The 24,976-nt window shown below is 36.9% G+C and overlaps 2 protein-coding genes across 2 annotated transcripts; both read right to left on the minus strand.

Moving 5' to 3' along the window:
• Positions 1-467: 467 nt before the first annotated feature.
• LOC120259215 (alpha-maltose-1-phosphate synthase) lies at positions 468-2,119 on the minus strand. The gene has a single exon (XM_039266781.1). The coding sequence runs from the start codon at positions 2,051-2,053 to the stop codon at positions 560-562; it is 1,494 nt and encodes a 497-aa protein (XP_039122715.1). The 5' UTR covers positions 2,054-2,119; the 3' UTR covers positions 468-559.
• Positions 2,120-19,820: 17,701 nt separating this feature from the next.
• LOC120258187 (glucan endo-1,3-beta-glucosidase 11-like) lies at positions 19,821-22,911 on the minus strand. The gene is given in 5 exon segments (XM_039265545.1): positions 19,821-19,967; positions 20,754-20,963; positions 21,486-22,076; positions 22,078-22,529; positions 22,623-22,911. Coding segments are annotated over 4 exon segments (1,185 nt in total). The 5' UTR covers positions 22,693-22,911; the 3' UTR covers positions 19,821-19,967; positions 20,754-20,891.
• Between the last annotated feature and the right edge of the window lie 2,065 nt (positions 22,912-24,976).

Genomic DNA, 24,976 nt, shown 5'->3' on the forward strand with positions numbered 1-24,976 from the left:
ATATATTTCATACATCCGTTCATTAAGAAAGTGGGTTAATATTCGTTGATTGTTTTATATTTATAAAAAATTGTATCAATATTTCAAAATTATCTTTATTTAAAAACTCATCTAAATTCCATTAATCTCCCTCTATTTTAATTTTTTTTTTCTTTTAAGATAGTTTTTTATGTTTCAAAAAAATATTGAAAAATATAGAAATATATTAAAAATAAAAAGTAAAATTTTAAAAAAACTATTTAATGTTTTATACACTTTTTAAATAAACTTATAAAAAAATAAAAAAACTATTAGAAGAGCACATGAAATTGGGGCGGTAAACCTGCATAACATTAGGAAATTTCCTGCTAGGCATTGGGAAGAGAAAATCAATTCACAAAGCACTAATAAGTAATAACCAAAAACATTAATTGAACTCTTTATATATAAATGTAGTTATTGTATGAACTCATTTACTACATCACCAACTCACATGCTTTGACTAAATTTTTAACAATATGAATCGATCAAGTATTAATTCATTCGATCAAACAAAACAAACAAAACAAACAAACCAAACTCACATATCAAAGTCTATGATAGGGTACTTACAATACATATCATCCTTAATGCACAAGAACAACCTCTCATATGCCAATGCCATCTTCCTTGCACCAAACATCCCCTTCGCATAACTCCGGCAAGCTCTACCACGCTCAGCCAACCTTCCTGCACCCTCGGCCACCGCCGTATCCAAAACTCCCCTTAAAGAATCGACATTCGGCGAAAACATATACCCAAACTCATCATCCACAACAATACTCCCTTTAATGCTGGGAAACCTCGTCGCCGCCACGGCCGTCCCACATTCCATTGCTTCCATCAACGTCAAGTCCAAACCTTGAGGCCTCAAGGTTGGATTCACAAACAAATCTAAAGAGTTATAGAATGCTTTCAATTTGGCTGGCGGCAATGCACCAAGAACCTTCACATTTGATCCAAGATCTTCAAATCTCTTCGCCCATGGTCCACTTCCGGCCACCACTAAGTAGACGTCCGGATGCCAAGACATGAACTTAGAGAAAGCTTCATACAACAAAGGGTACCCTTTATCTTTGACAAGCCTCCCGGCAACTCCAAACACCACAAGTGCCTTACTTGGTATCGCTATTTCTTCCCGGAAAGATTTACCTAAAGCTTTATCTGGCTCAAAGTTTTCCTCATCAACACCGTTGAGTATGACGTGGACTCTGTCAGGAGGGATTTGGTATACGTCTCTTAGGATTTCCCCACTACTATCACTAATGGCGACGTGATGTTTGTAGCTATGAAAGAAGCGGATTTCATCTAGTACTTTGTAGATAGAGTGTGCGAGGCTTTGGTTGAACGCTGGAGAGATGGGCTCGTCCGGCGAGCGGGTTAAGTCTTGATAGATGCCGGAGTGGAGAGCTTCAAGCGAAATGCCGTGCCAGGACACGGCGAGGTTGGGGACGTGCCTTGCTTGGCGATGGAACAAAGCGACGCTCTCACTGTGCACCACGTCGAACACTCCGCGAGCGTTCTCGGTGTCGAAGAGCTCCCAGGCAAGATCACTCTTCCATTGGCCAGGAAGAGCGTGGATGTGATGGACGTGCAGGGATGCTGGTTTGGTTTGGCCGTCTGCGGGGAGGTCTCCGGGAGATGGTGCGGAAGTGAAGACATGGACGTCGTGGTTGCGTCTTGCGAGAGCGTAGTGGAGTGTCATGGCGTGGCGTTCCATGCCACCTGGGGCAGTGACTACCGGCCATTTTCTTGAGAAGACGGCGATCTTTAGTTGAGTTGGTGGAGGTTTGTCGCCGGTGAGCTTTAGACTGTTCCATGAGAAGGTGATGTTACGTAGATCACCGGAAAAGTGTTTGATAATGGAGGAGGTTGGCGAACTAGTATAAGAAGAAGATGGAGGGAAGTGGAGGAGGAGGATGAACAAGAGGAAAGAGATGAAGAGAAGGTAGAGAAGATGAGTTAGGGTTGGCATGGAGGAGTTGTTGTTATTAGGTTTTCTTATTTTCGTGTAAGAAGAAGAGTTTATGGCCATTAGAGAGTGAAGGGGAAGGAGATGAAGTTTTAGGCTTTGAGGCTTTTTCTTTGATGATGGAGGAAAGAGAGGAATGAAACTATGAAAGTTAGGCATGGCGCATTGGTGGTGGCGTTTTGCACGCCATGGATGGTGCGTTACTACATGGTTTTGGCTCTTGGTTCTATGTATTTTAGTGATATTTTAGTTAGGCTTGACGTTATGCTTTGTTTGACTTCAGCGTTGGGTGGATATTGCTTTCATTGGCTTTAAAGTTTTGGCATGGGGAGTATAAATTTTTATTTTTGATGATTTTGGCTTATGTGTGAGGGAATGGGAGCTTCTTGTTTTTAAGCAAGTCGCATTGACAAGTTTGGTTTCCATACTTTCAAAGTCAAAGGGTCTCTTTTTAGCTTGGTAAACAGAATTGAATTAAATAAATAAATATATAAATAAATAATCGTCTTTATATACTTGTAATTGAATATGTACTAAAGGTTGGAGAGTCCCAGTAAAGAGTCTTTATTTTGCTAGTGAAATATTAAGACGTTCTTAGCTATTAGCTTTTTGTTTTTCTAGATTATTTCTTTTTATGATCATTAGTGTTTATGGCCATTTTGAACCGAAATTGTGGAACCGAACAGGAATCGAATCTCCAAAAACCAAAACCGGAACTGGAATCGAACCGTAACCGTCCTAAAACCGAAACCGGAACTTTTATATAAGGTTTGGTTCCGGTTTCAAAATTTAAAAACCGTGAAAACGGCGGTTGAACTGTCGATTCCACTTGAATCAAAAGATTCAAAATATCAAATTATTTAGTTACAAATACATATATATATATATATATATATATATTATAAACCAATTGATTAAGTTTTTATTTTGTTGATTTGTTCTCTCTTTTATCCGGTCCTCTCTTGAAGACGTGAAAACCCTAAATCCCCGTCTAATGAAATCCTAATCCTAGATCTCTATCAGAGGGCGGCAGGCCGAATCGATCTACAGATGTGGAAGCCCGACTTGATGGTGGAGAAGGTGGGGAGAAGCAAGCTCAAGCGGCAACGAGATGGCTGGGAGTTCATCTTCTATGGATTATTGGAGACAATTCTTCCGTAGCTTGATCTCGGATATCTTTGACATGATAGAGAAGGCGATCATGGTTGTTGCCTCCGATCATTCTGATTTCTAGGGAGTTCCTTTTGAGGCGGGATGGAATCGCTGTGACTTTTTTCGCTCATCGGACTGTGGAGGTGAACGACATAGCAAAAAATAATAGCCCGAACCGTTTGAACCATCAAACCGTAACTGTTGAACCGAACCACAAAGAACCTTGCCTAGGCGGTTCGGTTCCGGTTCAAAGTTTTTTGGAACCGAAACCGGCAGTTCTTGAATCGTGGCCATGTTTAATTATGCCATGAATTTTTTTTATGTAATAGATATGATTAATTCATCTTTCACATTAAAGAAAATTATAATTTGATTCTTTATATGAGGCAAAAGGGAAATATATAGAAAACAAAACTGTGGTTTTACATATTTGCGAGAGAGGGGTAGTGCTATTTTATTTTCCATTTTCAGGATACTTAGTTTCTCTATATAATAAAAACAAGAAAAAGCCATTAACAATGTTAATAGTTACTTATTTGGTAGGGGCAAATTCATCAATTTAGTTAAAGGTCATGGCATAAATTTTTTTTTTTCTTTGTTAATCCCTTTCTTTTGCTCTTTCTCTATACTTTGAACCATAGTTTTGAATGATATCTTCTCTAATTGAACCCTTACCACAAATTTCTCCCATCAATTTGAGAATTTGACAAGAGAAAAAGCTCCATAATCTTGTTTGACCCATTATTGGTTTGATTTTGGAATCTAGTGTGTTGAACTTGTGAAAGAGACCAACCCCTTTACCAAATCATCTTTGTTTTGGAGACAATTGTATGTAAAAATGGGTTTTCCACCATTACTTCTTTCACAATAATAGGGAGTAGTCAGAGTAGTATGTTCACCAATGCTTCACAAAGGTGACTTATTTGAATATATATAATCATTCAATCCAACTTGTTCCTAGCCAAGAGGCATGGGAAAGAACATAGTTATATGATATTCATCAAGGATTGTGAAGAAGTTGTGAGGTAGACATAGGAGAAAGAGGACAAAGAAACTAGATGAGCCAAAGAAGCCTTACAAGGTTTCTAAAGAACATGGAACTGTGACATATTGAAGAGATGAAGATGGATAGTCACATTTGCAAAGAGAAAGGCAACCTAGGTTTTTTTTTCATATTTTTGGTTGACATTTGGGGATGTAAATGATTATTGGGGACATCATTTGAGTTTTGGAGTGTAAATTTAATAAATTGCACTAACTTAGCGTAACATGAATATATATGAGCTTTTTTTTGGAGTTAATCAAATTTAGAGCAATGTTTATGCACTTATTGCATATAACTGTTCATGAAAGATATTTTTTCTACCACGTGGGCCAGTTTTTAAATAAATTGGTAAGTTTACCTCTGCGAAATAAGAAAAAGTTAACAACGCTAATGATTATTTCTTCTTTTGTTAGCTGGAGAAATCACTTGTCTTGAAAAGGGGAAAAATCCTTGTTTCGCAAATTTATAAAACCACAAAGTTTTTTTTTTCTCAAAATTTTCCCAAGATAAAATTACATGTTAGAAGACATATTGATATATTTAATTTGTACTCTGTGTTATATGAAATTAATCATTCATATTCGGTTATTAATATATATATATTTTTGATAGAAGTGGATAAACTACTGATTCATTAGAAAGGAAAATAAGTACAATAAGAAAAATAAAAAAAACATATCATTAAAGGGCCTATAAGTCGGTCGATTGTCAGACTTACTCTTTGGTGGGCTTTGAGCTCTCTATCAAGGTATGAGTAGTGATAGGGATACAAGTGTACATGCCGATCGGGTAATAAAGTGTGCGTAAGTGCAGAGTGTCAGTTCACTGGGAAGAAAGTGAATACTAGTAATAACTCTAGATCCAGAAAAAAGCCTAACCGATCGAGTGATGTGTGTGTGTGAATAAAAACAAATGAACACAAGAAAATATGTGAAGTAATATGAGAGAAATCAAGGAAGAAAGCAATATCAGGGCATAGCATCCCTTTAAGGTTATGAGGTACAGGACAATGGTTGTCTAAACATGCAATCTTATTTGAACCGAAAGGTTTCCAGAAATATACAAAACCTTGATTTCTCAGGCAAAGTGTAACTAAATAGGTGCAGAGATGATACAGACATCCACACAATCACATTAGCACTCTTTGAAACATTATTGTGGACTAATGATGATCTCTTTAGTAGATAATCTCTCCCCAAAGAGAGAGATTATCCCTAATCCGAATACAGAATAGAAATGCGATTTCTCCTAAAATCCGCTCTAAATGATTGCAAAGAGCACGAAAATTATCATCAATCCACTCGGAAGGATTGTGGGAGACAAAGTCTCCTAGATACCCTAACTAGAGGTGTATCTACTATCCTCTCGAATTGCAGTAAGTCTATGCTAGGTGGGAATTTTTTCTCATCACGTAACAATACCAAGTATGATTACTAGGGCTTTCATCTCGTTAGCAATCAAACATTCAATCACACAATTATATTCAAATGGATATGATTACAAATAAAAAATCAATTAAACATCAAAGATCCAACAATCAAAGTAAAGAAAATAAACCCTAGAGTTCAAATATGTCCAAATATTTACAATTATCCCTCCATTAATGGAGAGCAAGCATTCAAGATACAAATAATGGAAGAAAACATGAAAGCCATGAAAACCCTTTTTTCAATCCTTAGGATGAAGAATCTTTGGAGAAGTTTCCATGCAAGCCCCCAAGATGAGCTTGACAACTATGATCTTTAATCCCCTTGAATGTAGATCCGAATCCCTCTCCAAATCGCTCCTTAGGTGTTGAAGATTCGTTTCTTTACTTCCTCAACCTCGTTTCCAAGAATCACCCCCAAAGAATAGAAGGATAGAATAGAGAATACCCTAAAAATCCTCATATGTTCTATTTATACCTGACTGCTTACGGGCTGCTTATGGGCGTAAGTGTTAGGCCGTAAGGAAGCTAGAGAAAATTGTCATGAGCCTCACAGGAATGCTTATGCCTATAAGCCCTGTCTGAAGGGTCTTTTATTTGTGTTGCAATCCATCTTACAGCCGTAAATACTGGATCATAAACTTCATTGTTCTGCTCTTTTCGACCGCCCTTACGGGCGTATACTATAATCATAAGCTCATCTGAATAGTCCTTACAGGCATCCTTACGGGCATAAGCCTTGCCCTTAAGGTCCTCTGAATTGACTCTGAATCTCCCTTACGAGTATAAGCATTCTCGCAAGGTCATCTGGAATAGAATTACAGCCGTAAGGACGACTGTAAGCTGCCCGTAAGCCACCCAGTTTGCCTTGTCCTTGTTCTAATGATGCCAAGAGAGCTTCAACTCCATCGTTTAAGGTTTGAAATGCTTCTTTTCGCTCTCTCTCTCTCTCTCTCTCTCTCTCTCTCTCTCTCTCTCTCGTCTTTAAGCACTGACCTAAACCTCTTAATGCATAACACATTATCTTGAGTATAGAATTCCATAATATCATTATAATACATACTAATTGAGTGTACAAATTGATATGAAATACATGAGCATTGTACACTCATCAAGTAGTCTACTCATTGCTGGTGGAGGTGCTTAGGAAGTCAATTGATAAACAATAGCCACCTATTATGCGTAAGTGTACATGCCGGTCAAGTAATATAGTGTGGTGAAAAAGCAAGGTTATCGGTCTACAGGGAATTAGAGAACACTAGTACTAACTCTAAATTGGACAATGAACCTAATCACAATGTGGAATGTAAAAATGAAGTAAAAGTTATGAATTGTAAACATGAATATAAAATATGAAAAAAATAAGCATAAAGAAAGGGTGTTCTGGCATAGACTTTCCCTAGGGTTGGTTAGGTCTTGGACAATGGTTATATAAAATCTTGCAATTTAGTTGAACCAAGAGAGTTCCTAAATCATATTACCCTCTTTCTCAAGATAAATTGTAACTAGTCTCATACAGAGCTGATGCTGATACCCTATGATCGTAATGCACTCTATGAATACTTTCTAGAGAAAGGCACAAATTTAAAGTATAGACAATTATTCTCTCAAAGTTATTCCTTCTAATCCCATAGAAGTAAAATCAGAATCTCTTCCTTAAGCTACTCCCTACGATTGCATTACACATGAAATTTTATACTAACGCAGAAGGATCATAGGATGAGAAATCTCAACTCCGAAGAACCCTATTTCTAGATGGACTCATGATTCTCTTTAATTGTGACTTGTCTATACTAGGTGGATCTTTCAACTCGTCACATAAGTACGTAAATTATGAATTCTTAGCTTTCGCTACAATAGAATCCAAGATAATAGAAACACACAATTGAATTCAACATCTATAGATTGCAATTAACATTGTATATAAAACTATTCAAAATCCACACCCAATGTCAATCAAAATATAAACCTTAAGTTCCATCTATGCCTAAACACAAACAAGTTAGTCCTCTATTAAAGGAGGACACTCATACAATCCAATAAAGGTAAGAGAAATCAATGAAACATGAAAACCCCCTTTTTCTCTTTGCCCTTGGGATGCCGATGCACTCTCCTCCTATCTTCCACAATCGCAGCCAATGATGCTCCTCGAAGGCTCTCAATGGTGCCCTAGAAGATGGATGAGGCTCTTTTCTCTCGCTCGATTGTTGGAGAAGTCCTTGAGAAACTCCTTCTATTTCTTCATTTGCTTGGCCGTCAAATAAAAAATTAAAAACCCTTATCCAATCTTTTTATACCTAACTACTTACGGGTCACTTTTGGGTATAAATACATCATATGGAGTTGGAGATAATGGGTCGTGTGTCTTATGGGTATCTTATGGCTGTAAGCTCTGCACGTAAGATCTTTTGACTTGGTGTTATGGTCCAGCTTACGGCTGTAAGTGCTAGACCATAAAGTTCTCGAGATGTCACTCGCGGCTTTCTTTACAAGCGTGTATTGGTCCCTATAAGCTCCTCTGGATGGCCTTTATCGTCTGGCTTACAAGCGTAAGTCTTGTCGATAAGCCCCCCTGTCTAGTAGTTATGCTCCTCCTTACGGGTATAAGGATGCTTGTAAAGTTCTCTGGTTGAGGCTTACGATAATAAGTCTAGCCGTAAGATGGTCGTATGGTGTCTTGTTTGGTATGTTTCTCTGATGTTAATGTTGAGAGAGCTTTATCTTCTTCAATATTTGATGAGTGTATAATTATACATTATTTAATATCATTTTGTACACTTATTAGGTGTATATTAGAGTAATATTATGGAATTCGATGTTAAATATAGTGTATTATGTATTCTCAGGCTTTGAGCAGTGCTTAAGGATGATAGAGAGCCAAAAGAAGCAATCTAGAGCCAAAATAATGAAAGATGGAGTTTTCTCGGCATCAATCCATAAAGAACGAGCTAGGCAGACTCACTTACGAGCACCTTACGACCTTGCTTACTGCCGTAAGCTTTTTCTAGAGAATCTTGAGGGCATGTTTATGCCCATAAGGGGAGCATAAGGACAATTAGAGGGACTTATGTGCAGGACTTACGCTAATAAGTTAAGCCATAAGGATTGTTCTAGAGGAGCTTATAGATACAATATATGCCCGTAAGTGTTGTCACAAGGGCAATCCAGATAAGTTTATGGTCCAGCGCTTACGGTTATAAGCTGGACCATAATACCAGACATAAGACCTTATAGACGGGACTTACATCCGTAAGTGATCCCATAAGGGTTGCAACCCATCATCCGCAGCTCCTTACGGCCCCGTTCTTATGCATGTAAGCAGCCAGTAAGTGGCTAGGTATAAATATTTCTGATGAGGGTTTTGAGGGTATCTTTTGTTATATTTGATGGCGAGGCTTGGGGAAAGAAAGGGTACAAATCTCTAGGGCTTTGGAGGTGAATCGAGAGAGAGAATCAACCCACCTAGCTTGGATTAGAGAGATTGGAGTTGTTAAGGATTGTCTTGGAGGCGTTTGTGGAAGGTCTTTGGGCATTCTATGGCAATCATCTCTCGACGCAATTGAGAATGGGTTTTCATGTCTTCTTTTTTTGTTGTTGCGTCTTGTTATTTGGTTGATTTCTCTCCCTTAATGGAGAGCTAATTTTGTAGATACTTGAGTGTAGATGAACTCTAGGGTTTGATTTATTTTGATATTGGTTGTGGATGTTTATGCTTTAATTGTTTCTTAATTACAATTCGTATTATTTGAATCCAATTGCGTGTTTTTAATGTCTTGAATACAAGCGAGGTGAAAGCCCTAGTTTCATGTATGATGTGCTTTTGTAATGAGTCGAAAAGACCCACCTAGCATAGGAATGCCGCAATTAGAGAGGATTATGAGCAAGCCTAACAATGGGGTGCTTCAGAGTTGAGAGTTCTCCTCCCACAATTCTCCTGACAATGGGGTACTTCGGAGTTGAGAGTTCTCCTCCCACAATTCTCCTGATTTAATTAGCAAGTAATTCCATGCTCTTTGCGATCGTAGGGAATAGATTTTAGGAGAAATTACATTTTAATTTTGTATGGGTACTAGGGGTAATAGTTTCACAAAAAAGATTGTCTACTTTCAAAATTCTTGTTAATTCACATTGAGATTTCATAGAGTGGCAATTGTGGGGTATCTGTATCAGCACTATATTGGAATAGTTACTATTCACTCTTTGCCACGCCCCAAACTCGGCTCACCGGACTCGATGCTTCAACAAATGGCTGCATACCACTTGTCAAACTACAATTCAAAACAAAATAATTCAGCAAAAATACAAGCTTTATCAGATAATTCAGAATATATGTCTCCCAATTCACTACTGCCAAAACAAAATACTAGAAATCATTTATTTAAACTCAGTGACCCGAGTCAGAGGTTCAGAATTCATTTGTTTACCCTCGGTGACCCAAGCCATAATGTCAGAGGCCGTTATTTTTCATTGATGGAACGGTATGAAATTATAGTTTTTTTTAACAAAGATACATGTCGACAAGGTTAGTGTTTAACTCCCAGTAACAGGGTTATTGCATAGTTAATTGGAGACTATAATTGTTGCGACAAATGCTTTATGTCCGCAAAACAATATCTAACAAAGACCAGACTGACCAAATACGAAATAAACCGCCAGGTAAAAATCCTACCAATCATATGATCCCATTTTTATAATATTAAAATAATCAATTATTTAAAATGGAACTGATAATTCAAAAATATAATTAATCAGAAAGCGAAATATATATAAAATTTTCAAGCAACTCCGAGAAATATTAATAATCAGAAATTAATAAAATATATGATAATTCAGAAATTAAATAATCATAAATTAAATAAAATATCTGACAATTCAGAAATTAGATAAATATTTAAATATTTTAAATATTTCTAAATCAAAAAAGTATCATTAATTCAAAATTTTATATAATTAAAAGATAATTCTGAAAATAATAATAATTAAAGAAACACAATTTGACTAATAAACAGTACAACTTTGCCAAATTGCCAAACAAACCCCATAGTTTGAATACCCAAAAAAACCCCTTCCTTTTTCAACTCCATGATTTTTGAAACCCCCAAAAGTGCGTACTGGCATTAAAGCGAGTGTATTTAAAAATTTTATGGGACGAAAATGCCCTTGCAGCGGGAAGTCGTGGGCTGCACCCATTTTCGCGGTGTGAGAGGAAGTGGGTGGGTTTTTCTTAGGCATTACAAATTGCTTGTCTTCTCTCAACTCGCGACTCCAGCTCAACTCGCGTCTCCGACTCTTCTCTTCCCACAGCACTCTTCCCTTTCCATCGGCGTCTCGAAGAAGAGTCCGTGCAAGTATTCGGCATTTTACGTCACTTTGCGGTCTAAAGGTATTCATTATGGTTTTTGTTAACTATTACATTACGAAGAGACATTTTTCGGTTTTGGTTTGTGATTTTTTGTTTTTTTGTTGGAAGACATTGAAGCTTTCGGGGGATTAATCGGGTTGGGGATTTTTGTTAGTCTGCAGGGGAGATGTCTCGGCTAGGGTTTTTGTTTTGTTTTACATTTTCGTCTATGTATACTGATTGAAATGGTTTTTCCGATTGTTGTGCTTTTGTGTAATGTTTATAATCTCGTTTACCCTTTCGGTTGATATGGTTGCGATTGTAAAAATGAGGGTCTCCGTTTAAACAATGAGCTTTACCGATTTAAGTTAGTTACGTCTCCATTTAATTATTTGTATCTACTGTTTAATAGTATACGTCACTTTGCTTAAAAAAATGATATCGGTGTTTAAGAGCCGAGTGTTTACCGTTTAACAAATTACATTTCCAGCTTAACAATGTCTTTGTTATTGTCGCGAGCTTGTGATTATGGCGGTCGATCTAGTTAATGGGCGATGCTACTTGACACCGGTGAGTGGAGACCATGGGCTGAATTGAAAGTTCACATGATCCCTCGACACCTGGGAGATCATCAGAAGGACACCGTTCACGACATTCTTGAGTTGGAAGGTCGTATACCAAGGCGGGCCCTTCTTGACTCTACATTGCGGAGATACGATAACCGCACCAATAAATTCGGGATCGGGAAAGCATCTCGACTTTCGGGGCTGAAGATGTGGCAATCGTTCTTGGCTGCGTTGCGATGGGGAGGCGATCGTGTTTTGGAAGAAGAAAACACGGTCGACTTTCGAGAGAGGTATTTATCGAAGGCGTCACGAGAGACACGAGACTCCATCGGAGCACTCTTGACAACTCGTTGGACAGAGGGGAGAAGAGGAGAATTTTGCCAAACTACTGATGGTGTACCTCCTGGGTACAATCCTCTTCCCAAATACCTCCTGCTCGGTTCCTAATTGGATCGTTGATTATGTCGATGATCTACCTGGAATGGGGCGCTACGCATGGGCGCAAGCGACACACAAGTGGCTTATGGAGGACATACCACAAGCCGCTACCCGAGTGCAATCTAGATGCTTGCGGGGAAGAGACCAACACCGGGTATGTTAAGGGTTGCAGTGGCGCTTAACATCCAGTTTCTGGTGACCGGGCAGGAAAGAAAGTCCGTTTCTGCAAGATCCCAAGGATCTTTGTGCTACGGTGAAAATACTTACGGAAGCAAGCGACGATAGAGACGAGTTTGTCATCTTTCGAGAGGAAAAGAGGTAATAATTCAAAAAAATATTTTTGTTTAAGCGTAGAGCGTTAACGTTTAACCATATCATTTACCGTTTAACTTTATTCATCTATCGTTTAACATTATAACTTACCGTTTAACTTTGTTCAACTACCGTTTAAACTTTTAGTTTAATGTTTAATTTGTTTGTTCTTGTTTAACACAATAGGTTATAACGTTTAAATATCACGAGTTACATGTGTAAATATAGTTTTAATTGTTTTAAACTAAATAATTTCAGCTAAGATTGTTTGCTTTACACATGCTAGTTTCCTGAGCTGGTTCCGGCGAATGCTGATGAAGAAGTATTTGTTCGGACCCAGACCGTCGGTCGGATGCTATTGCTCCCGGAACCGCTTGCTCGAAAGGCAAGATGAGAGAGCAACCCTCTTCCTTGCTTGCTGGGACGCCGTTCTCCTGCTTCCAGGCCAAAACACATTCGTCGAGGCGGAGAAGCCCTCCCCACCCGCGACCAGTGGCTTCCCCGACGTGTCGGCCCCCGAACGTGGCAGCTCCCCTGCCGGCACTAGGCGAGGATGTCACTGCAACTCTCATGCAGGCTTGCCAGATTTTGATGACCGAGTTCCCTCGGCTTGTCGCTCGGGTGGAGGCATTGGAAGGCCGGTCCACGATCCTGTCGACTGCGCCTTCCCTTCAAACAAATGAAGCACCCGGGACGGATCGCCGTTGGAGTTCGGCGAGCGAGGACATCATCGGGGTGGCCCTTCAAAGACGGCCTCATTCGAAGAAGCTTGCAAAAAGAGGAAAACAATAATGCCTCCGTCTCCACCCGTCTTGGTGACGATGAAATAATAGCAGCACCATCGGCGGCACCATCGGGCGGTGATGTTGTTAACGTTGATGACATGCCCATCACGGTGGAGGAGATTGAAGATGGCAGCGAGTTTGCCGCGGTGGAAAAAGATCGTCGACTACTGTTGTTGGCGACATCATGCATACGGTGGAACCGGCGCTGACAGTGCGGCATCAAAGATGGACACAATCCATGAAGAAGAACAACCAGACAACGTTGTGTCTCCCATTGATGCTGCTGCCAGTGGAACTCACGGTTGAGAAGGTCGTTGAGTCTATCCTCACCGAAGTGGAATTCATGGTGGAACCAACGGTGACCGTGCCGCATCGAAGGCAGACACAATCCCACAAGAACAAGAAGCATGTAAGGAAGTGTCTCCCGTTGATGCTGCCGTCGTGCCCCCATTAAAGGAAGCCCGATAAAAAAGTAGAAGAACTTGGAAAGTCTTCATTCGAAGAAAAAAATACGTTGCTGATCGCGCCTCAATAAGTACTGAGCGGGGAGTTGATAAGGATCTTCCTCAAGCGCCCTATGGACAAAGTAAGTTTGATGTTTTTTTATGATATTGTTTAAACTGTTTTAGTTACCATTTAAGTAGGAGCGTTAACGTTTAAAATTTACAGATAACATTTAACTTATAATTGATACCCTTTAAATATTACCGTTACCGTTTTAAACATTCAATATAGAATTTAAAGTTTATACTTTAACGTTTAATTTTTATACTTACAACATTGTTTACATGTCTTTGTTCCGTTCAACCACAGCAGCATGCGTGTGGAAGAATGACTCTGTCGGCACCACACGGGCCAATCTATTCGACACCGCTCGAGGGGAAGGAGATGGTTACAGAGCGATGTGATGGGACGCATTCGTATGTATCTTGCAAAAAGGCGATGAGCGTAGTGCCATATCGTTATAAGAGGTGCGCCTCCATCACACGGCCACTGGCCTTGTTCATGTCAAAGCAGGGTGACGACGCACATGAATCCACGATGGCTATGATTGGAGATGCCGCGCGCAACTTGCATGAAGTGGACATCGTCATCCTCCCGATAATTATGAGTGACCACTTCCATGTCGTCGTTCTTGACAATGAAAAACAAGAATACAGGCATTATTCTTCATGCCAAAGCGAAGAATACGATAAAAAAAGCGCTAGAAATGGTAAGTGCTTTAATAATTTGTGTTTGTGTAATAGTGTTCGGTAAATAATCGGCATTCTAATATGAACTTGTATATCTCGGCAGTGGAACCTATTCGACCTCTGTATCGACATGGAGTTGGGCGAGTCGGCGCATAAAGTACCCTCTTGTTCACGACATTTGAAGCCCCGACGAGAAAAAAAGGAAGTGTCGATTGCAGCGTCTATGTCATGCGGTTTATCGGCGATTACTCGCGGTGAGAAGCTACGGGTACCGCAGACCGGCGTCCCTTATCTGCGATTAAGGTATGTTTCCCGCATACTTAGGGAGGGAGGGCGGTCGGCATCACGACCCGAGAGGGAGTCTTCGCAAGCGGGTTCTTAGTCATTCTTTCTATATTTGTATACACGATTCTTTCTTTAATAATCCAGATTCATTGTTTAACATACACTTTCAGTGTTTAAGTATATAGTTCATTGTGTAAATATCAATGTAATTGTTTAAACTCCGTTTTACTGTGTAAAACGAACCAGAGGGGAGTGTACGCAAGCGGGGTCATAGTCATTGTATAGGTGTAATAGTTTCAAATGTAAACCAGTTTAAATTCAATTCATTTTTTCCGAAGAACATGACAAATTTTGTCAATGTAAATGTACATGTATCTAAATTCAATTAAATTCATTCTGTTTCGTTTTGAGGTTCTGTTCTTGTTGGATGATATTGTAGTCCGCAGGGTACATTATCGGGTAGGGTTCTGTTTCATTTTCATTTTCATTATCGGCTAATATCAACATTCATTTTAACTGTATAATGATAACTTTTGCCCTTTAACTTTCGTTTTCTCTGTTTAAGTTTAGGTTTCTCTGTTTAAATTTAATATTTTCTGTTTAAAATATCCTTATTATTTAATAATATCAATGTAATTACAACAAAAATATACTTAATATTTTCTGTTTAAAATATCCTTATTACTTAATAATCTCTTATAGAGTGTAATGTAATGTTCCGATTTTTATGTGCGACGGGAGTGGAAACGCTTGGGGAACCGAGCGTGTATTAATTACGCTTGGGGAACCGCTAGCACCATCCCGTTGTACATTTTAAGCGGATACAAATTTATTTTAAACGATAAAAATAACAGTTAAACAGAGAATAAAATTCCTTTTGATTGCAAAATTCCTAAGTGCGTCTCTGAAATGTTCAACGCCTTCAAAACATTGTCCAATATCCAACGACAACACTTCAGCTTGATCGGATGAGGAAGGAAGGCATGCCACACCCTCAGGCTCGCCATGATGTGGAACAGAAGCGCTGCCAGATTCTGAATTCCTGCCAACACTTTAGTTTAAACGAACACGATCAATATTTAAACGATAAACATAAATCTTAAACGTTAAAACAAAAAGTTAAATAATAAGTTAATAAGTTAATCGGAGACAATAGTGTTTAAATGGAAACTTGATAAATGTAAACAGTGACAGGGATAATAAACAATAATTAACTTCTACAACTATATAAACATAAACGAGAAGAAACTTACAACGAGAAGAACTCGTTTTCAGTAGGATACGATGCCACATCATCTGTCTCAACAACAAGATCAACAACAGAACATTTGAAGATGGAGTGCACGTGACACATGCGCTGGAAGTCAACCTCGTTTTATATGAGACATACCGTTTTATGTCCATCGGGTGTGATAAACTTCACCCTGACACGGGAAATATCGAGACCCCATCGCTCACATATTTCAGCTAACACTGATTCCCAAGAAGTCAGCGCCGTGAACATTAGCACTCGTCCCTCCCCGTTGTATCTAGCAATAGCACAAAAACTCTCCATAATTTAATCGGAAGAGCTAAAATTGAATACACCAAATGAGAAGAAGAAGAAGAAGAAGAAGAAGAAGAAGAAGAAGAACAACAAGAACAAGAACAAGAAGAACAAGATATGAGCCTTCTAAACTTTGTTTGAGAAAAAGCAAGCAGGAGGCAAAAAAAAAAAATTGAAAAACTATGCATAAAGAAAGTTATGATTGGGCGCCATTTTTCCCACCTTTTGCAAGGGCAAAAAAGAAATTTCATATCGTGGATCCACTTCAACTTACCGGCGGGGGGTTAAAAGGAATGTAAAATATAACGGAGGGCTGTCCAGGGTGTGCAAAAGTTGGAGGGGGTTTTTGGGAAGTTTTGAAAATTACGAGGGGTGAACAGTAATTTTCCCTAAATTAAATAAAATATCTGACAATTCAGAAATTAGATAAATATTTAAATATTTTAAATATTTCTAAATAAAAAAAGTATCATTTATTCAAAATTTTATATAATTAAAAGATAATTCTGAAAATAATAATAATTAAAGAAACACAATTTGACTAATAAACAGTAATCTAATTATCCGAAATAAATAAATAAAATAATTAAATTCACAAATTTAGCTAGTGCCAAAAGATGTATATACATAATATAATTTATATGTGGTTACTTACCTAAAGCTCACTAAATTTCCAAATCCAAATCGAATCCCAACTCAAAACCAAACTCGAACACTAAAATCAAAGCACTGGGAAGGGTCCTATAATCATAAAATAGATTCCAATTTTTTAGTATTTCTCTAATAGTGTACCATCTGGAAACCATGTCTAATTCAATATATAGTATGTTTGCGATGGATTTTCCTAATAGAATAACAAATACACTAGCTAGGTGATTATAACAATGAATAGATGCCACCTATGATAAAAATATCTACCTATAAGACACTAGTTACTATGGTTACTAGACGTGGCATACCAATAAATCACCAATAATAGGAAATATTCAAGCATGAAAACCGGTCCCACCTATTAAGACCAAGTATTCAATGGAGGATGCATGGACATCAATAAACAAATCAAAAGAAAGCTAGCTACATCTAAAATGTAATATCATGTGAGAAGAACACTTAACCTGCAAAGCTATAACAAAGACATGACATGATTATGCATTTATTGGACTAAGGATCCTAATATAACAACCAAGTCGATAATCAACTTTGCCCAACAAATGCCTTGAAAGTGAACTAAGGTAAATGTTATCATATCAACTTTCAGTTCTAAAGCATTTCACATATGCATTGATTGAAGTGACCATGAGAATATGTAAGAATGAATGAAATTTGCTAAAGAATTCAAATCGATTACCTTCAATAGATGGATACTTCTATTGAAACAAATAGCAAAAGTTGGGTAAATTTTTCCAGTGAGCATCTAAGTTTGGCCTTATATCAGTTTGAGCACAAACTTTCAATTTGTTTCAAAATGAGCATTAAGCTTTAATTTCATTTCTCCGAAGGGGTAATTGGGGATTTCGGGTGGATTTTTGGTGACGTGGACGCCACAAAGCTTGCGTGGGTATCCTTAGTTCACGTCACTGACTCGCCAGCTCAACTACTTAACCAATGCGGTGTTTTTTTGTCCAAGTAGGATGTACACGTCAGCTATTGTAAATTAATGTGGGTTTTTGTCCACATAGGATGAGTTAGTGAGTCGGTGACGTGGACCCAGGGAATTCACGCAAGCTTTCCGGTGTCCACGTCACCAAAACCCACTGGAAATCCCCAATTACCCTGTCCGAGAAATGAAATTAAAGCTTGGTACTCATTTTGATATAAATTGAAAGTTAGTGCTCAAATTGATATAAGGCCAAACTTAGATACTCATTGAAAAAATTTACCCAGCAAAAGCTTGAATTAAAAAAAAATAGTAGCTCTACAACACAAGATGATTGACGGCTGTCACATGAAACAACAATATATAGAGAAGGCTATGAAGTTCTTTTTTTTTTTTAAAGATCACGTAGCAGGAGGTTGCCTAGAACGTGGGTTCATAGTTGCTGAAAGAATAAGATAGACTTGGTCAAACCATGAATTCTCTTTTTAAAGGTGGGGTCCACACTCTTGTAAGAAGGGTTTAGTATATTTTAGGATTTTTCTCGGTCCAAATAAGATTGCTAGACTTATACAACTTTTGTCCTGGACTTAATAAACCCTAGAGGGATTCTATGATTGAGCATCCAGTTTCCCCTTGATTCTCAATCGATTTTATTTTCATATTCTTGCTTTTCTGTTCTCTTTCTTTTCAGTTTATTTGCACACATCACAATTGTTGGTTAGGCTAGTTTCCGGATTTAGGATTAGTACCAATACTCTCAGTTCTTCCTGTGGATCAATACCATGTTCTTGTGCATACTTTGCTACTTGATCAGCGTGTACGCTTGCGTTTACACCCCTATCAATATTCTAGCTCAAAATTGATTCTTATGGCTTTCTTTCCTCATTTTGCATTGCTCGTCATCTGAAATCACATTTTCCACCATGTTTAACATTATCTTCAGAATAAAGACTCTAATACATATTAATTAAGTGTATAAAATAATATAAAATCATGTACAATTATACGTTTATCATTAATGCTACACCAGACAGTAGAAATCATAGCTTTGAAATGGCACCTTTGCTAATCTTAGGCCGTGGTTAACAAAAAAAAAAAAAGCAACATATGGTTAATTTTGATGATATTTGAGATATGAGGAAGGGAAGAGTTTGAAAATATGGTTATTCTCTTCCTAGCAAAATATTCTAGTTGAAGATAACCCTCATCAGAGGGCCCCATATATCGCGTTGTCATGACACTAGCTTAGTAATCCAGAAGGTCCAAGCCTTAGAGATTAAGTAAACCGAATGAGCTAAACCAAGAATTAATCTGCCGAAAATGGTTCCATATGCGAATTGCACAATCACACTTTAAGAATGAGTGATCAGTAATTCCCACCACATTGTGACAAAAAAAGTACACGTGGTTGTGAGAATACTAATATTAGAGGCTTTTAATCTAGGTGATTGAGGGTTAGTATATTATTATCCCACGTTAGCTATTGTATAAGATGATTATTCAAAGGCAAGCCATTTTCTAGAAATTATACCGTAGAACACATCTCATACCCCTGCCATTTAATAACTAATAGAAGGATCTAACTTACAATGTATTGTTGCTTTCTAAGGTCCAAACTTTATGATTCTCTAGTTCAAAGGCTAGTATAGGGATCAAGGCTCTTAAACTCTGAATGTCAAGGGGAAGTAATGGCGGAATAAGTTTGAAGGGTTGGAGGCCCAAAAGAAGAAATCCTGGATAGAAATACTCAAGATCAAGTGTTGTGCAATAGGATAGGTAAGATTTCTCTAGTAGAAACTTTCCCTTCTAACGACCTACCAAACCAAAATGATGCAGAGGAGTGATCCCTAATGATTGGTAGTAAACACACTTGAAAGTCATTGAGTGTGGGAATGATTCCATTATAGAAGAAAGATGCCACTTCTTTTCTAATTTCCTTCTTGGTAGGTTTAAGAGCACCAACCAAAAAGGTCATTATAGTTGAAGTGAATCACTTTTGACTGACATCCTCTCTAATCGGTATAATTTTTTATAATCTTAGGTAAGATATATATATATATATACACACATTGTATATTAATATAAGAAATATAAACAATGAATCCAATTATATTAGTTTTCAACAACGAACAAATTTTGCCAATTTTTTTTTAGAAACTTTTAACCTCCTAAAGTACATAATAATTAAATTTGTAGTAAAAATTCTAATGAAGTGAAAAGAAAATCTAATATTGCGTGTCACTTGTATTGCTTTCTTCATGTTGCAAAGCATTCGTCTTCTTATTGGTTTCCTGCAACAGCAACATCAAAACACAAATGCTTTTGTTAAATCTATTTAGTAAACATCAAGATCATATTTTCATATTGACTAATTAAATAAAATTAGATTATGGAAGTCAGAATATTAATTATTTATCAAGATATTAAGGCCCGTCTTTTGGTTCTACATGTTGTGCTAAAGTTCATTGTTTACTGATTTTGATGCAGAGGCACATGGCAAGGTGACATGATATATGATGTCATATATATCATAAATCATTTTTATTTTTAAAAATGATACAAAAAGCAATAACCAATAAGCATGTGATGCTATATTACTTTTTAAAACATAAAAAATTATTGTTTACAATGTGATAATGTTTTCATACAGTTATAAAATTATTTTGGTATTTTTAAAAATAATCTTAATAGTAATTGGTATACATATTGATATGATACAATGGCCAACAAGACATAAATTATGGATAATTTTACAACAAACATTCATAACACATATTAATGATAAAAATAAATAAAAAATAAAATTGAGAGATGAAAATGAACATTTAACTGTAGTATGTACAAATAGAAAAAAATTGAATTGAACATATATAGTATTACGCCAAACACTAATTAATAAATTAAATATTAAGATAATTATTAGTTGATGTTTCTTTAAAAATATTTATGATTCACTTATTTTACACTAGCTATTAATATAAAGGAAAACAAAAATACAACATTTGGGTTGTAAATAGTAATTGTTGCATATATTGATAATGATTAATATTAAGATGAATTAGGGTTAGGGTTCTTACCACCAAATTGGACTTTGGAAGCTCCCCATGTTCTTTCATAAGAACAACAAAGCATCATAAAAGCAAGGGGTACATGGCTTGCCAAAAGAGAATAAAAAGAGTGAATGGAAAGCCAAATTCAGAGGATGGGCCTCCTCATTAATAAAGCTTGAGAAAAATCAATGTGCATATCAGAATCCACAACATGCCACTCTCCTTCCTTTTCTGTCCCTGTTACATGTATTGTCTCAATTAAATCATCTTCTGAAAATAAAGTTCTACTTTTCCTTTTTTTTTTCTTCTTTTGACTGCAGTTCACAATCAAAGTAAATTAATGAAAAGGATAATCCAACTAAACACACAAAGGAAATAGTTTTCATTGTTCTTTTCCCTCAATTTCTCCCACAGTCCAAATATATCCCTAAAAAATTATCATTGCCAACAAATATATAGGTCCAAAATTATATGTAGAATTTTATCTTATTTTATCATTGCTTCTTTTAAATTCTTTATATTAATTCTTTCAATTTTTTTTGGAACTTACTTTGAGTTGATTTACAAATTTCTAAAATATTTTTAATGCCTCAAAAATATTTATCTTGAATCTTAAATTTTGGCAGTTTAAGAAAAATAGTTGCAGAAAGCTAGCTAAGAAGTCCAGTGGAAAAGCCCTTTTAGAAAAAAAAAAAAAAAATTATATACCCCATATAGGTCATCCAAATGAGCTTTTTCTAAAGAGATAGGCAAACATACCTGAGAAGCAGAAGAAGAAGATAAGGAAGCAGCAGGGACATCAGATTTAAGGGTAGTAAGGCCAAGGTTGTAGGTCATGGTACCATCAGGCTCATACAGTCCATAGTTCCTCTCAGAAGTAGGTCCTGGCTTCAAGTCTTCATTAAACAATGCAAACAAGTAAACCTCCAACCGTTGTTTTGGTCTCAGTGGTGTCCCTTCATTCCTGAACTGCCTCATCACCAAGTTCATGTTGTAAACCCTAGCATTCTCCCTTGTAGCACCAACTTCACTAACATCACCTTTCGACGGCCAGCCGGTCTCCGATACTCTAACCTCTATCCCTCCATACCCCATTCTAGCCATGGCAAAGGTCACTGCATCTACCTGAGCATACAACATATTGTCATAGTGCAACTTGGTGTAAGGATCAACCATCCCGTTGTTAGGGTTCATTAACACATAGTTTAAGGGGACCCTAAGAGGGTCATCCTTGTAAGCAAAGTAAGGGTAGGCATTGATCCAGAATGGGGATTTAGTTGTGGCCAAGAACTGCAAGAATTGTGCCATTAAGGGCCCTATATCCTGCCTGAATGACCCTAAGGACGGAGGGATAGGAGTTTGCAAGCACTGCAAGGGAATTGGATGTGGATACATGGATGATGGAATCTAGATTAAGCTGGACTAAGGCTTCCTGGATGCTTGTCATGGCAGGGACAAGGTTTACCATGAGTGTTTGATCATCACTTGTGTAAACCTCATTCCCTACTGCGATGCCGGAGATTTTTGTTGCTGGTAAGTAAGGCTTCACGTTGGAGAGAAGCCATTGCATTGCTTGTTGACGGTTTGTTAGTTGTGGGACGGCCTCATTCGGGACCGTGACAATGATGTCGATGCCGGTGTTTGCAAATGCCAAAAGGATTTGTGGGTTGGTGTCATATATCCTTATCTTTGTGATGTTCAGAGAACTCACAAGGCCAATAACTCGGTCCGGTGATGGTAGGTTGTTGGCTACTTGGCCATAGTTGATGCCTAAGGCTTCAACATGTTGGATGAAGCCTAACTCTGCAATATATGTACAAGGAAATGAACATCATTAATTAGATACTGTAACACTACGAAATTAACATACAAATGAAAAATATAAGTTATAGGTACCATTGGAGAAAAGAGAAAGCACAAGAATTATAACATTCAAGATTGAGATTAAGAGGTTGTAGAAACCCATGAAAACAGAGGGGGAGATGGTGAGGAAGAAGAGAGGGAGATATATATGCGTGTCACACAGAGAGATAAGATAGATAGATAGAGATTGAGAGAGAGAGAGAGAGAGAGGAATTCTTTTCTTTACTTGTTTGAGATTATAGAGATCATAGAGAGAAGGAGAGTGTGCATGGTTGGTAATCTCTAGAAAAGAAACATTTATAGAAGAAGGAGTAGTACTAAGGGATGACAAAGAAAGGAATCCATGCATGAGAGAAAGCTAAGGAGAAGGAAGTTTTACAAAGCCAAAGGATCTGGATGGATGGATGGGCCATGTCCCTTAACTTTCGCAAGTTTGAGAACTTTTCAATTGAAATCTTTGAAGGATTATATATTATAAGCATGCAAGATTTCAAGATACTCTCCTTCTGTTCTATTAATATCCATCTTTGTAAAGAAGCTCTTTGTTACTTTTCAAAGTTATTCAGTACGTAGTGAGTTATTCGGTATTTGCCATATGTCTATTGTCTAGTGTATTAGGCTAGAGTTTTTAGTTAGGTTATTCTTATATGCCTTGCATGCATATATATATATATATATATATATATGGATATGAACTCTACAAAGGACTAAATTATTTATAGAGACACTGTTTTTGTAAAATAAAAATAACAAAATATTATATTGACTAAAGTTTATTATCATATTCACCAATAAAATTAGGATAAAGTCTCTTTAAAATACCACCTACTCATATTAATTAAATCCATTGCCAGCCTATTTTGAACATCAATGTCAATCTTTTATGGTTGATTACTCTTGAAGTAACTTACTCCCAAACTTGAAGCTTACAGTGAACATATATGCATGCAGTATTTGGAGACTAAATTAGGCTAATATCCATCTTTGCCGAGATTTTTTTATTTTTTTATTTTTTATTTTTACCTTCCAAAGTTATTCAGTGGTTATATGTCTAGTATGTTAGGCTAGTGTTTCTAATTAGACTTTTCTTATATGCTGTAATTTTCATATATCGATGTAAGCGATCTATGAAAAGACTAAATTATTTATATGGACACATAGTTTATGTAAAATAAAGATAATAAACTATTATATTAAATAAATATAATCATAAAATTAATAAGTCCAATTAGGGTAAATTCTCTTGAAAATGGCACCTACTGATGTCAAGTAAATCCAATGCCAGCCAATGTTGAACATCAATATCAATCTCTTATGGGTGATTACTCTTGAAATATCTTGTTCCCAAACATGAAGCTTGCATTAAACTTGCCTGCATTATTTGGAGACTAAATATCTAACCAGTAGTCCTAAGTTGGCAGATCATGATACACATTCATGTTATGATTAATACATATGGTCTATGTACATTCCCTTGAAAAAAAGAAAAATCTCTTTCATTAGTTCATTTTGACATGCTTTATAAAAGACATATCATGTCACTTGAATCAAAGCTTATCCATTACACCGTTAGTTAGTGGAGAAGAAAATCCTACTTGTCTTTGTTTGGTGGAGAATAGAAGATAGGAACAAAAAAAAATCACTTGTGGCCTATAAAAAATAGGCAACCAACTTTGAAAAGATATCACGAACTTACTACATTGAATAATCAAATTTAACATGCCACACAATCAACATATATCATTGTCTTTCTCTTATGCTCAATCACTCACTCTCTCTCTCTTTCTCTCTCTCCCTTTACATGGAGGGAAAAGAAAAGAAAACATGGCGCGAAGGCCATGGAAAAGTGTTATGGTATGACTCATCTCCAAGTAAAGAAAAACATGGCGCGAAGGCCATGGAAAAATGTTACATGGTATGACTCATGTCCAAGTGTCATGTTGCTTTGATGAGAAGGATAGCTAGGGTCCAAAATCTAAAAGAAGCCTCCTTATCTATTTATTTGTCAATGGTTGAACAAGTGAAAATTTGTCATTGAAAATAAGGCTTCTTTTTTCAAACATATATGATTCATTCACCTTTAAGGCTTCTTTTTTCCGAATATTTGTCATAGAAAATAACAATTTTTGTGCTTTCATGTAGGATGTTAAATTTTAAGATGTCACTATTATAGCAAAGTATTTTTAGAAACTCTTTTTATTACTTAGCAATTAGGCACATGTCATTCGATTATGTATTCAAAAGTTCTTTCCCTTGTTCACATGGAATAACCGATGAATCTTACATTTTCCTTGCCAAGGTATGATGGACATGGATGGTGATTGATAAAGTAATATGAAATAAAATTAGGATAACATCAAAGCTAGATATGCTAAGCATATTCTACA

This window comes from Dioscorea cayenensis, chromosome 4, assembly GCF_009730915.1.
Source record: "Dioscorea cayenensis subsp. rotundata cultivar TDr96_F1 chromosome 4, TDr96_F1_v2_PseudoChromosome.rev07_lg8_w22 25.fasta, whole genome shotgun sequence".
NCBI lineage: Eukaryota > Viridiplantae > Streptophyta > Magnoliopsida > Dioscoreales > Dioscoreaceae > Dioscorea > Dioscorea cayenensis.

What these genes read in the sequence shown, in the direction of transcription:
- LOC120259215 (XM_039266781.1), bottom strand. Translation starts at nt 2,053, where the DNA reads ATGGCCATAAACTCTTCTTCTTACACGAAAATAAGAAAACCTAATAAC.